Source organism: Copadichromis virginalis, linkage group LG9 (assembly GCF_057382275.1).
Source record: "Copadichromis virginalis isolate Kocher_CV1m ecotype Utaka linkage group LG9, C_Virginalis_male_GT1.1, whole genome shotgun sequence".
Taxonomy (NCBI): domain Eukaryota; kingdom Metazoa; phylum Chordata; class Actinopteri; order Cichliformes; family Cichlidae; genus Copadichromis; species Copadichromis virginalis.
This window is the reverse complement of record NC_140626.1, coordinates 33,397,511-33,411,487: the sequence shown is the minus strand read 5'-3', so window position 1 is coordinate 33,411,487 and position 13,977 is coordinate 33,397,511. Positions and strand designations below refer to the sequence as shown.

At 41.9% G+C, this 13,977-nt stretch overlaps 1 protein-coding gene across 1 annotated transcript in view; it reads left to right on the top strand.

Moving 5' to 3' along the window:
• The window catches only part of LOC146702341 (sodium channel protein type 3 subunit alpha-like), a 196,428-nt gene extending 182,921 nt beyond the window's left edge, over nt 1-13,507 (top strand). The window contains exons 27-31 of the mRNA XM_085468805.1: nt 2,282-2,335; nt 2,706-2,843; nt 3,035-3,139; nt 6,810-7,080; nt 10,792-13,507. Of these exons, the coding sequence (XP_085324931.1) occupies nt 2,282-2,335; nt 2,706-2,843; nt 3,035-3,139; nt 6,810-7,080; nt 10,792-12,095 (1,872 nt within the window). The 3' untranslated portion in view covers nt 12,096-13,507. The remainder of the gene's footprint in view (nt 1-2,281; nt 2,336-2,705; nt 2,844-3,034; nt 3,140-6,809; nt 7,081-10,791) is intronic.
• Nucleotides 13,508-13,977: the final 470 nt, after the last annotated feature.

Genomic DNA, 13,977 nt, shown 5'->3' with positions numbered 1-13,977 from the left:
GGATTTCACAGAGGAGGAGGCGAAAGGACCATAAAAAAAGTTGTGGAACGGCGTGCTGCTGCTTTCACCGTCAGCCTCCCAGAACTTAAGAGTTGCCAGAGTACGGTCGCCTTGGCAACCAGTTGCTCAGCACATCTCTGTTTTTGGCTGGTCGGCGCGGCAACAGTTGGTGGGGGCAAACCTTCTATTAGCATCTGGAAATATCTCCACACTGCAAAAAGTGATGCAGACACTTTACTGAGATTCTGAATCCAGTGTGTTCTCTCAGTTAATCATCAATAAATAATATTATACGATATGTATGATTTTTAATGGTCTCCTGTTAAAATTCAAGTTAGCACAGCTGAAAAGTGTCACTTCACGCCATCACCTTCCCCAAAATAATGGGTTGGCACCGCTTCCTCGTGATGTCAGTGAAGGTGCTGCTTCTCATCAAAGTCACTGTGGAGATAACCCAACAGCACTCAGCACGAAGCTCTCCATTTACCGCTCAATCTATGTTGCTTCCTCACCTACAGTCACGAGCTCTGGGTGGTGACCAAAAGAGAGAGGTTACAGATACCAGGGCCAAAAAGGACTCTCCTTCTACCTGTGGCTGGGCACTCCCTTAGACACAGGGTGAGGAGCTCAGCCATTTGAGTAGCCCCTGCTCCTCCACATCTAACGGATCCAGTTGAGGTGGTCTGGGCACCCGACTAGGATCAAAGACGGCGTGACCAAAAGATAATTTAAGATGACTGTGTTACGCAGCTGGCTGTCAGTGGTGGGATTTACTTCTGACCGGGCGTTGTTTATGACGGAGCAGCTCAGTTATGGAGACTCAGCACTGCGCTTCAAAAACCACACAAAATAATGTTCAGCAGCCACCCGTAAATGTCATCGCTGACTTTTTAACATCCTTTTACAGCGTGAACCCTTCTCACTGACAGCCCATAATAACAACAGGTGGTAACCCGCGGTGACAAGCTGATTTCAGGTCTAAATGTGACAGACAGCAGGTGCCCACTCAGACCAAAGTATCCTGTTTCCCTTCTTTCTTCTCTGTTCCCTCCATCTCACATCCTCTCTCGGCGAGGACGGAAGTCCCTAAATGGACCTGTTGATCCTTCATTGAGAAAAACGCAGCAGCAGTACTGCTCTCTGCTAATTTTCTGATAAAGCAGGAGGTTTGCTTCAAGACCCTTTTTGTTCAGTTATTCTCTTGAGTGGAGGAAATGTGCACAACGTCGCCTTGGTGACGTGGGAACAGAGAAACTCGCTTGACATCCCCAGAAACAGAAAGAACAGGAGCTGTGATTTTTTTTCTCTCTTTTCTATTGATAAGCATCTGAAAAGTAGAGAAGAGATTTTATTTAAAGCTGCAGTCTGTGCAGCTAATGGCTGCTTAAAGTAGGCGGTCCGTTTAGCACATTAGCATTGAGTGTAGCCTCATGTAGCCTCATGTAGCCTCATGTAGCCTCATGTAGCCTCATGTAGCCTGCAGGTGTTGCGAATTGTGATTTTACTAAACTGAAAACATGAAGTCAGTGCAAACGGCTCAACCTGAAATCCCAAATCAAAAATGCAGCCTTCTACAGCTGAAGAGACCAAACACCCCCGACACCCCCTTCCCTGATTTTGCACATGCACTAACATCTGCCGCAGATTCCCACCACCCATTCCTTTTGGATCATAAAGCGAGGACAATCACTGGATGTCTTCCCTTCATGTCAGGTTCATGTAAAGCACAGGTGTCAAACTCCAGGCCCCGAGACCCGGTGTCCTGCAGGTTTTGATCCAAGACAGCTGATTTAAACGGCTAAATGACCTCCTCAACATGTCTTGAAGTTCTCCAGAGGCCTGGTAATGAACTAATCATTTGATTCAGGTGTGCTGACCCAGGATGAGATCTAAAACCTGCAGGACACCGGCCCTCGAGGCCTGGAGTTCCGCACCCCTGATGTAAACGAACATGTTTCAGTCCTGAGTGTTCAGCTAAGTTATTCTTGCCTCTCCCAGAGAGTCATCTCGGACTTTTAAGTCTCGACATCTTAAAGTCTTTCACATGCAAACATACATACATCGGGTCAGTGGGTATCAGCCTTCTGTCCTCAAAAAACTGAATAAAATTTGTACTTCGATCACAAGTTTGCATGAACATGAACTGAATAATTGTCTCTTATGGAGTGGGAAAGTTGTACATCTCCCTACACTAAAGAAATCAGTGGTTCTGTCTCGCTACAGTTGGTAAGGTTAAAGTGACAACAGTTAACTCATTTCTGTGATTTTGTTTGGTTTCAAGGCAACGTTCAAAGGCTGGATGGATATCATGTACGCAGCGGTGGACTCGAGAGCTGTGAGTAACGACAACATTTTGAATGTGCACGTGATTCTGAATCTTTTCACGTTCTGAATAGAGTAAGATTCAAAGTGAGTTCAGCATCACTTTTAGCACCTCCTCTGGACATTAGAGGAACTGCAGGTTTCGCCACTTCAGCGTCATCTTTAGTTTTCTTCTGTGGATGTTGGCGCTCGATTAGGACTGGAAACAAAAAAGGGTCAAATTAAAGTTCAATGAAAAAGAAATCTAAACAGATTGATATGATGTCGTGTTAATAACTGATAATGTCTTTAAAATGTCAGATGTGAACAGGATTAAAGGTGGAACAAACATTGAATACAGTCAAACTGAAACTCAGAAACAGATCCGTGTGTTCCCTGAACAGGTGGAGGAGCAGCCTATCAAGGAGATCAATCTATACATGTACCTGTACTTTGTCATCTTCATCATCTTCGGCTCCTTCTTCACCCTCAACCTGTTCATCGGTGTCATCATCGACAACTTCAACCAGCAGAAGAGAAAGATAAGTACCACGGCTGACACCAGCGTCACACATGGCACAGGAAACGCACGTTTACTTTCTACAGCTTCGCATTTTAAATCAAAGCAAAAGCGTCTGAATATATATTAACAGGTTTGCAGGTTCTTTGTAAGAACATTAGATGGCAACCTTAAGTCTTATAAAATAACATAGATGTTGCTTGGTTTGTTTACTTAGGAGGACAGGACATCTTCATGACCGAGGAGCAGAAGAAGTATTACAACGCCATGAAGAAACTCGGCTCCAAAAAACCTCAGAAGCCCATTCCCAGACCGATGGTACCGACACACAGCACGTCCACCTTAAAAACAGATTCAGTTCTACATGATACGTCCAGAAATGGTTTCATTGGTATTGTTTCTATTCAAACAGATTTTGAACACTCAGTTTTAATTAACAGTTTATTAAGTATGTTAAAGTTAACTTTGTAAGGACAGAAGCGTTTTTTATTATCAAGTCGAAGCTGAATGGAGGAAACTACCTTTAAATATGTATGTAATCATTCCAATGATGATCTAAAATTAATTTTGACCACTTTTGCTTTTTTTCAATTAATATTTGGCTGCAAACACAATAGTTAGGTTAGTTATTAGATTTCACTTTTCCTCTGTACACCACCACAGTGGATTCTTTCAGCTTTAATTTGAGGGGTTTCACAAAAGTGTTGCTTTAACTGATTAGGAATTACAGACATTTTCACACACAGTGTGAATTAACTGGATAATTGACTGGCCAGCAGTCCTGTGGCCAGTGAAGTATCAAAGCGTTAAGTTTGTATTTTATAGCTTTTCACTTTAAATTTAAATATCAGGCCGTGAAAGATGTCGATGGAAGTGAGCGATGCCATCGTTAGGCTGGAAAGACAAAGCAAGACGAGTCAAACTTTTAAAAGTGGCTCAACAAACAGTCTTAAAAATGATGACTGCACTGACCAGCTCAACAGTACCAAAATGCCCTAAAGGACAAGAGAAGTGGATGATCACAGAATTCTTTCCTTAGTTAAGAAAAACAATTTGACAACATCTAACTGAATCACGAAAACTCTAAAGAACGTACGAGAGCCATAATCAAAGTCTTCAATTAAAAAAAAAAAAAACATAATAAAAGATGCAAACCACTGGTTACACTCAGCAAGGTCTGATTAGGCTTCGACAGAAAACATCTGAAAGAGACAAGAAAGAAAGAAAAAAAACCCTAAAGACCGAAGATGAATTTGTCCCAGAATGATGGGAAGAGAAAAAACGGCAGTTTCTCAGGATAAGAGAAATTGAGGAGAAATCAGAAATGGGATCTTCTTAAATGGCAAAGTCAGTCTCCTGATCTCAACTCGAGACAATGTTTGCCCAGTTAAGACCCACAAAGACCCACAGCTTCTGGTGATGGTCACAGTTTCTAGACTTCAGGCTGTCATTAAATGCAAAGGAGTTTCATCCAAGTATTAAAAAAATGAAATCTGAACTTGGATCACATCATAGTGATCCAAGTTCAGATTTTCATTTTTTTAAGAGTTTTTTTAAGCAAAATTAGAAAAATTGTGCCACTGTGCAAACAACATATGAATCCAACTGTTCAATAGATTAGAGATTACGTCCTGTGAACATCTGAAATGTGCAGGAAGCGTTGTTGGGAAAGTGTATGAGAGATGTAGCTGTAGTAAGACATGTATGTCATCTTCAGTTTATCGACTGGCCTTCAGAGGAATGTTTGACTTACCAGCATATCAGAAAACAGAGCAGCCTCTCACTGAAGAATCTGTTTACTTAAAAAGATCTGGACCATTAATATGAGTGTACTTCACAGTGACGCACAACATGCCCTTTATACCTGATAAGAGATGTTATGATATACACCTATAGTATACCTCTGTATGTACCTCAAAATTCACCTGAAGATCAGCTTCTACTGCTCCAAGAATTTAGACGAGCCTTTCTAGGAAACTGATAGTTTATGAGCCTTTTTTTTTTTCAGTTAACTGCTACGTTAGTGGGTGCATAATAAATGTAGCCACAACCACACTTTCCATTTCAAGTAATCAGTACCAAACTATGCAGTAATTATGTTTGTATTATACATCTAACCTCTTACATTTCTAGGAAAAGAAAGAGTTTTTGTGGAAATTGAACAACATGAAATCAAGTGTTTTTGTCAAGGTTTTCTTTTTAATCACTAATCATTAGCTAAACTGTGGCCGGGGCTCAACAGCAGTTGATGTTGAGTTTAAAAAGCAATCTAAAAACTTCTATTTTGTAAACTTCTAATTAATTTAAACTAAGATTCAAGTTTTAAAACATTTTCTTCTGATATTTATAAAATTCATATAGTGGAGTTTCTTGTAACTTGCCTGAGAAGCATAAAGATAAAAATATAAAACTATGCAGTGAGCTAATATATCTAATGTCTGCCTGACAGTTATCTGTCAGCAGGATGGCCATCCGGGCAGTCTTGATGTTTATCCTGCACAAAGGTCATCATTGCTCACATTACAGCAGAACTGCATGAATCTTGCTGCTGTGTCACGCTCCAGCTGTTTACTAACATCAAAGTAAAGAAGGCGACGGATGACAAATTCTCCACGTTCTCACGCCCCAACCATGCACACGTACAGAGATTCCTTCAGTCCTTTACTTTTGTAGAAATGTAAGTGTAGAAAGGTGTTAGACTCCTTATTGGTGCATGTAAACACAATAAGAACAATAAGTCAAGTTTAGGATTTGTTTCAAAAACATACATGATACACATAAGCACAAATATGGGCGTCCCCCTGAGTATATGTCTGAGCTGGTACACTTTTAAATCGCAGGCTGTTTTATTTACATCAGCTGAGCAGCAGCTGTCAGCAGTCCCAAGAACCACGCTCTGAGACACTTGAACTCTCCCCCTCCAGATCGGGTCATCGACCCTCTCCAACAGTCTTCAGATCTAAAAACGCACCTCATCTGAAGGTCTTTTTCAGTCCAGGTTCAGCTTACAGGAGCGTCTCAGCATCATTAATCAGCCTGCAGGTTCCATGTCCTCTCAAAGTCCATTATTCTTCTTAAAACTGAATAATTAAATGGTCGCTTTCCTGTTATAGCAGCAAGAAAAGCATCTAATAACAGAATAATACGATAACTTATTAAAGCAGAATAACTCTCAGAATACAATAGACAGAATAGAATCCCCAAAGTAGAATTACTCAATTAGAAATGAGATTCTCGAGAATTTGTTAGAGTTAAATGTCTCTATAAGGGAGAGAACAAAGTAGCTGGTAAAGAATAAGAAAATCAAATGGAAATAAAATATTAACTTAACAAGTACAACAAACAAACGTGGCAGTATAAAATGAAAATAAGATGTGCTTTTTGCTGTTACGTTTAGCATCATTTGCAGTAAATTACCTGCGACAAACCTTCGGACCTCATGTTCACCTCACTGGCACACACTCTCTCTGACTGAGTCACCATGCCAGGCTGGTTGTCTTGTTGAGAGGATGGCGATTAATTGCAAACCTTCGCCGAGCTCTTTGAGAGGGATCCCAGTCAGGTTGCCTCTCTCTTCTGCAACCTCTCAGAACTCTAAACTTTTGGGCAACCAAAAAGTGAATACAATCACTCTCCAGCTACCAGTTTTTCCTGCTTTAGTGTGACTGAAGGCTAAGGTGTCCCTTGCATGAACGTCTGTCACAACCCTGTGCAGCATATTAAAGAAGCTCGGCGCATGAAAGTGTCAGATTAAAATTGAAGTCTCAAATTAGAGAACAGATTATTCTCGTCTGGACAGAAAGTTGTTGAATTAAGTGGCAAAAAATTCTGCATCTGCCTTTGTGGCAGCGAAGCCTGTAAATGTCTGCTGTACAGCACTTTGATTGGCGTCTTTAATGACTGGCTTATAAACAACCTGACGTGGCTTAGCAAAGACAGAAACACTAAATGGGGGTTTATCGGCTAACCGAACATTCTTGCTTCTTAGAACGCTCTGCAGGGCTTCTTCTTCGACCTGGTTGGGAAGCAAGCGTTCGACATCATCATCATGGTGCTGATCCTCTTCAACATGATCACCATGATGGTGGAGACGGACGAGCAGCCGCCTCAGATGGAGAAGATCCTGAACAACATCAACCTGGCCTTCATCATCATCTTCACTGCCGAGTGCCTGATCAAGATCATGGCGCTGCGTTGCTACTTCTTCACCGTTGGCTGGAACATCTTCGACTTCGTGGTGGTCATTCTCTCCATCGTGGGTGAGTTCGGCTTCAAAAAGATTTTGAGCCAGATTTACTAAACGGGGTAAAAAGCAGATGGTCCCCAAATCCATAAACAGTGCTCACAGGTGCGGTTAGTTTCACACAAAATCTGCAGTGTTAAGCACAGGCACATTCAGTTCATTTTAATAACAGAAAGAAAAAAAGAGCAGTGTCTTGTGAGTGCAGAGTATTTCAAACACAGACATAAATCAAAGTATAAACCAAAGCTTCCTAGAAAGTTGTACATTGTGTTGATCTATTGAAAAATAATAATTGCAGTTCCAATAATGGCCTCTTGAGGCAGGCTTTATTTTATGAAAATGCTCAGATTCACAGCATTAAAAAGTAAGTTAACAGCATGGTAAAAAAAAACTTTTATTACGTGTTTAGATATCGGTAAGGTTTAAAGATAAGGATCTCCAACTGGAGCAAAATAAAGACAACTTTATTTTAAATGCGGTGCAGCAGAAGGACTGATGTGCAAAGTTTCCTCTAAAATAAAGTGACTAAAATCTGTCACATTTTTGACGAATCAACTTCTAAGAGTTTTTTTCTAAGAAATTTTGAATTAAGGAGACATTTCACTTACCTCTGACATTACCGGTACTCAACAAAGAGCTGCTCATTCATCGTAGCTAACTTTAAGGAAATAGTTTCTAGGAAACTAAAATGTTTTCTTAAGGTTTTTTTTTAAAACTGCTGGTGATTAAACTACAATACTGAAACTGTGAGGCAGTATTTCAAAGTTCTTCTTTTGTTCTAAACTTAGTTTAAAATCATTTTGACCAAAATACAAGCTGAAACGAAAGATTAAACAAATCATCTTGCTTTCCTTCATTATCAGACATGACATGTGTCAAACTTATATACTGCTGTTTCACATAACTTACAGCTGACATAAGGCTTTGTGTGTGTGTGGAGCTCATGATACCCCGCATGTGTACACATGTGTGTCAGCCATCAGCTGTGGCAGCAGAAAACAATGGGACGTCTGCCTGACAGTTATTTGTCACCAAAGTGACCATGTGGTTGGCCTTTATGTTTAACCTGCACCAAGGTCTTGTGCGGTCATGTTACAATTACACACACACACACACACATACACACAATAACACACATGACAGGCAGTCTGCAGGGACAGCACAGAGTATCCCAAGCAGTTAATTCAGCTATCAGTGTTCATACGTCGCGTGCGCTGCTGCTCCTGTTCGCCTGACAAGATTGGGTGTATGTGTGTAATTAAGTGTGTGTCTGTGTGTGTGTTAGTGTGCACGCTGAGGCGAGGCTGCATGGGGGAGGTGAAGGTAACAGCAGCAATCGGAGCTGCCACAGGGCGGTCCCTGAAGACAAATCAAACATGATTGCGTCTGTTCTGCGTCTGTGTGTGTGAGAGAGAGATGTTAGGATGGAGGGCATAAGCTGAGTTGATGTACGATGTGATGGTGATTCCCTCTCGACTCCCTCCACTCCTTCCTTCCATCACCTATAACTTACACAGGGAGGTGAATGAAAGAAAACAGTATTTGTGTGTGTGTGTGTGTGTGTGTGTGTGTGTGTGTGTGTGTGTGTGTGTGTGTGTGTGTGTGTGTGTGTGTGTGTGTGTGTGTTTCCCTCTCCGATAACAAGGAAAAGACGGATGAATTACAGCGTTTGACTTGCTGTTAGTGGGAAAAGACGCCTCAGCTCTCCAGATCCAATTAGTCAAGTTGTAATCACAGCAGACCTGCCACATAAACACTGAGAGAGCCAAACTGAGAGCTTTTAGATGATGTAACTCACAGGAATGCCAACACATTAAAGAAAATTCAATAGTCTGGAGGTAATCAATTCTTAGTTTGGTACATCAGAAAACAGTTCCTTTTCAAGTATCACTGCTTTTTATTAATTGTTATATTTAAGCCAAAATTATCTAAATTAGGCACTGCAGGTAGAACCAGTGACTAATAGCTAAGACCATGTGATAGATGGAATGACCACTTTTAAAATTATAGTGTATAAACGATGGGCATGCCCATCTAATGTCAAAGACTGGATGATGATCACTCCACTTTATGGACATCTCTTTAGAGCCAGAAGTGACCATATTAGGCCCCAGTCATGTATGGTAAAGGACTGGCCAATGACTCCATGGTACCACTGGTCACTAAGGAAAAATATGTGTTCCCCAACAAGCTGGCCAGTAGTTGCAGGAAATGTCTCACCAAGTGACATTGGTCACAAACATATATATGATATTTATTCAGCATTAGTTGCTGGTTGGTTGGTAAGTAATAGGACTGGGCGATATGACCCAAAATTCATATCTCGATATTTTTTAGCTTGATGGCGATATACGATATATATCTCAATTTTTTTTTTAAGCTATAAGGTAAGAACAAAAAGAGAGCTCTTAGTCAAAGCTGTGTCCCAGATGTCACACAGGCACTTTTATTAACATACAGCGTAGATGTACATGAAGAAATTACTCAAAAATAAATTATCAGCCTCCGTGAGGCTCCAGACTACAGTAGCCGTAATGCTCCAACAATCCATCAAGCGTAGCTTACCAAAGTCATACTAAAACATTTTTTGACAGATTGCTGAGCGCCGTGTACCATATAAAATCGGTTCACGGTCAGTAAGCACAACCAGAATTCATACATAAGGCGTGCTGTCGATTTGTGAGAAAATGAAAGGATTTTAGGCCATGCAGCCCCTGTGGGCTAGCTTGTTAGCACGGTTAGCTCGTTAGCACGGTTAGCTCATTAGCACGGTTAGCTCGCTAACACGTTGACGCCATCCAGCCCCACGCACAAGGCGATCCACGGTAACTCGTTAACGGAGATTTGCCGTGTCCATCTTGTCATTGCCTGCAGGTGAAGCTATGGGGGAGTTGTGTTCAGTGAAGGACAGGCGAGGCCGAGTAACGTTGCATAGAGACAAAAGTGGACGAAAGAGAGGCAAACTTGCGGCTCCACAAGTATAATTATAACGTAACATAGACTATATCGATATAAACAATATTGTCACATCTTATATCTCGAATAAAAATATATCCTTTTTTTTTTAACTCAATATATCGCCCAGTCCTAGTAAGTAACTGCTGACAAGTTGGAGCCTGGAGCAACCAAAGCAATAAGAAACAGGTTTTTGGTGCTACAACCTTCTTGTGGTAGATAACACGCTGCAGTATCCAGCAACCACTCACCAACTCATTGGGGAACAGTCTATAGGCCTGTGTGACTGAGGCTTCAGGATGACGTACTACGCTGTCAGCTAACACTGGCAAGCTTAGTTAGCACCCTGTGTCCAGAAACTGTATTGGTGCATCCCACAGATACCAGAAGGGTGCGTGTTCAACATAGTCAGACTTTCTTTACATTAGCTGGCTTGACTGAAGTCAGACATAAGCGGTGTCATGATTGTTGTAATCAAATTGAACCCAAGATTTCTACTTCAGGATCTGAGCACATTCACATAAAAAGGGGGGATCAAACATGTCGTTTCACTCTTACTCCCAACAAAAACTGGTAACCTTTTCCAACCAGAGACATTATCAGAGAAACAAGTGATAGAAGTGGATAATGAATAAAAACAAAACACAATTCTTTGTTTCACAGACCTAAAACAAGAAACAAATCAAATTAGAAGCTCACCCAGGAGTTGCAAATGTTTCTATAAATGCATATAAGTGGTGTGACTTACATCTTTGTTGCTTTTTGTTTTCAGGGATCGTGCTTGCTGATATCATTGAAAAGTACTTTGTGTCACCCACACTGTTCAGAGTGATCCGATTGGCTCGTATTGGACGAATTCTGCGCCTCATCAGAGGCGCTAAAGGAATCCGGACGTTACTGTTTGCCCTCATGATGTCCCTTCCTGCTCTCTTTAATATTGGACTTCTCCTGTTCCTTGTCATGTTCATCTACGCCATCTTTGGTATGGCCAACTTTGCCTACGTGAAACGGCAGGGGGGGATCGATGACATGTTCAACTTTGAGACGTTTGGGAACAGCATGATCTGCTTGTTTCAGATCACCACCTCTGCAGGATGGGACAGCCTTCTCAATCCCATTCTCAACAACTCCCCTGAGGAGTGCGATGCCAACATCCCCCACACTGGCACCACCGTCAGGGGGAACTGTGGGAACCCATCAGTGGGCATCACCTTCTTTGTCACCTACATTATCATCTCCTTTCTGATTGTGGTAAACATGTATATCGCCATCATCCTGGAGAACTTCAGTGTTGCCACTGAGGAAAGCACTGAACCCCTCAGCGAAGACGACTTCGAGATGTTCTACGAGGTCTGGGAGAAGTTCGACCCGGAGGCCACGCAGTTTATCGAGTACTCCAAGCTGTCCGACTTTGCTGACTCGCTGCTAGAGCCGCTGCGCATCGCCAAGCCTAACAAGATCAAACTGATCTCCATGGACCTGCCCATGGTCAGTGGAGACAAAATCCACTGCCTGGACATCCTGTTTGCCTTTACCAAGCGTGTCCTGGGCGAGTCAGGAGAGATGGATGCCCTCAAGCAGCAGATGGAGGAGAAGTTCATGATGGCGAACCCGTCCAAAATCTCTTATGAACCCATAACTACAACTTTGAGGCGCAAGCAGGAAGAAGTCTCCGCCACCATCATCCAGAGGTGTTACCGCAGACACCTTGTGAGGCGACAGCTGAAGGCCGCCTCCTACATGTACCGCCAGATCACCACACCTCGGCATGCGGGAGGTGAAGGTGAACAAGGAGGTGAAGTAGTGTTTGGGGAGGATGCGCCTGAGAAAGAAGGGCTGATTGCTACCATGATGAGAGAAAACTACGGCTCAAGCATGTTAGGGATCGAGCGCTCAGAGACGATTTCCTCCACCTCATCTCCACCTTCATATGACAGCGTAACACGGGCCACATCCGAGATCTTTCAACCGCTCGCTGTCAAGACAGAAACTGTTGCCGACACTGCGGGCAGCGAACAAAGTGAACAATCACAGTCAGAAATCACCCATGACAGACAGCAGGAAATGACGCCATAGCAGGAACAGAAAAGCAAAAAAATAATTAACAAATGAGGATTTTCTCATTTGAGGTTGGCCTGTTTATTCTTTTGTTTACTGGATGTACCATAGCTGAGAACGCTGAAGCGGCAGCAGAAAGAAGCTATGAAGAACTATGAGGAGCCTGCAACATGGAAGAATTACTACCTTTAATGTCATTTCCTGTTCCCTGGAGAAAGTGTTTTGGGAGTTTCCTGAAAGGAAGCAAAGCAACTGCAAAACAGAGAGGGTAACCCTGTCTGTCAGGTCAACTCTGCCTTTGTTGGAGTAATAGACAGTAAAGGAAAACCTACTCTTGGGTCAACCAGAACCGGGAGTTTAGAACAATGACCTTTCACCAAAGCTACAGGTGGTCAGAGGGGGCAGAGCAACTATATCACAAATGTATCCATCATTTTTTGGCCTGGGGAGTTTGTGCCTTCCCACAGTTGATCAATATTCTCAGAGTATGTTTTCTTGTAAGAGTGACGGCGGTGTTTCTCAACACGTTAAGGGTCGGTGGCGTTCTGACTGACACTTGAGAGAGGAGGGAAAATAATGACAACGTGATTTCAAAACAATGTTTTCGTAGTAAAAGTACGTTGTTGATGTTACCAGTCTTTTAATAGCGGTACAATTATTACTATTTTTTATATTTTTTAGAGTAAGTTGAAGAAAACCAGTTAGCGGTCTCTCTTTTGACTTCGGAGTGGCACTAGCTATGAAAAAGTGGCTGAACTACTATGTTGTAATAGATGAGAGGAGAAGGTGCGGTCAGGAAAAAAAAATCTCAACAACCTGAATCTTCATCTGTTTTTGTTGGCAGTTTTGCACTTTTTGAGTTTGCACCTGCTCTCGCTTTACCGCACCTGGGCGAAGGCACAGTGTAGAAGAGCCTGGGATTTCATTATTTTTCTTCTCAAAACTTTTTGCGATAACACCAAAAAAATGACACAAGTGCACAATGAGATTTTCTACACGGTCCCAAACTCTTCTAACACGCATCTTTGCCCAGTGGTGGACGCCCTCATACTCGGCAGTTTGTTGGCTTGTGGGTGATTTGTCTAAAAGTCATGTTAGATATTCCAGCTTCACTTCCCTATAACATGAAGCAGAAGAGTCCTATTTCACTGTCACCACACTGAGTGGGGAGAAAAATGAAGCTTACTGGCTTTCATTGATTAAGGATGCATGATTTAGGAATAAGTTTTATGGAATGCTTTGAAAAACACCTGCCTGGGTGGAAGGAAAATAAGAGGCTTGTCAACTGTAGTGTTATTCTCCTATGCCAAAAATAGTCAAGACTGCAGGTGAATTTACTCTTTTTTTTATTATTCAGTTTAGTAAAAGCATCAGACTGCTGGTTTAACACCAGCCTAGCACAAATTCAAAATAGGTTTAAGCATGCAGCAAACCACTAGTCTTTGCTTTTTAACAACTGAACAAAGACATGTAATAAAAATAATGATGATGGTAATAATAATAATAGTCGTAGATTTTATATAGCTTTTTCCTAACAATGTTACAAAGCGCTTCATAGAAAGAATCAAAAAGCAAAATAAAAACATCTGAACAAAGAGGTTAAAAAAACATACAAAAATGACCACAGGTCAGAAGTAAAAGATCAATTCAAAAGGAAGCAAGACAGCAATAACAAGCGCAGAACACTGAGATTCATGCAGGACACCTGTTAGCCTATTTTAATGCCATAAATGCCTCCTTTCATTTTTTTTCTTTTCCTAAGAGCATTTGATGTCTCTGTACAAACTGAACATTGTCAACTTTTATGACAAATCACCCGCTGTCATTCAGCATCTGTCTGGTCTGAGTTCGGCTCGGCACAAACCGGCTTTAAGGTCCTGGTGGTGTCAGCCAGCTCTGA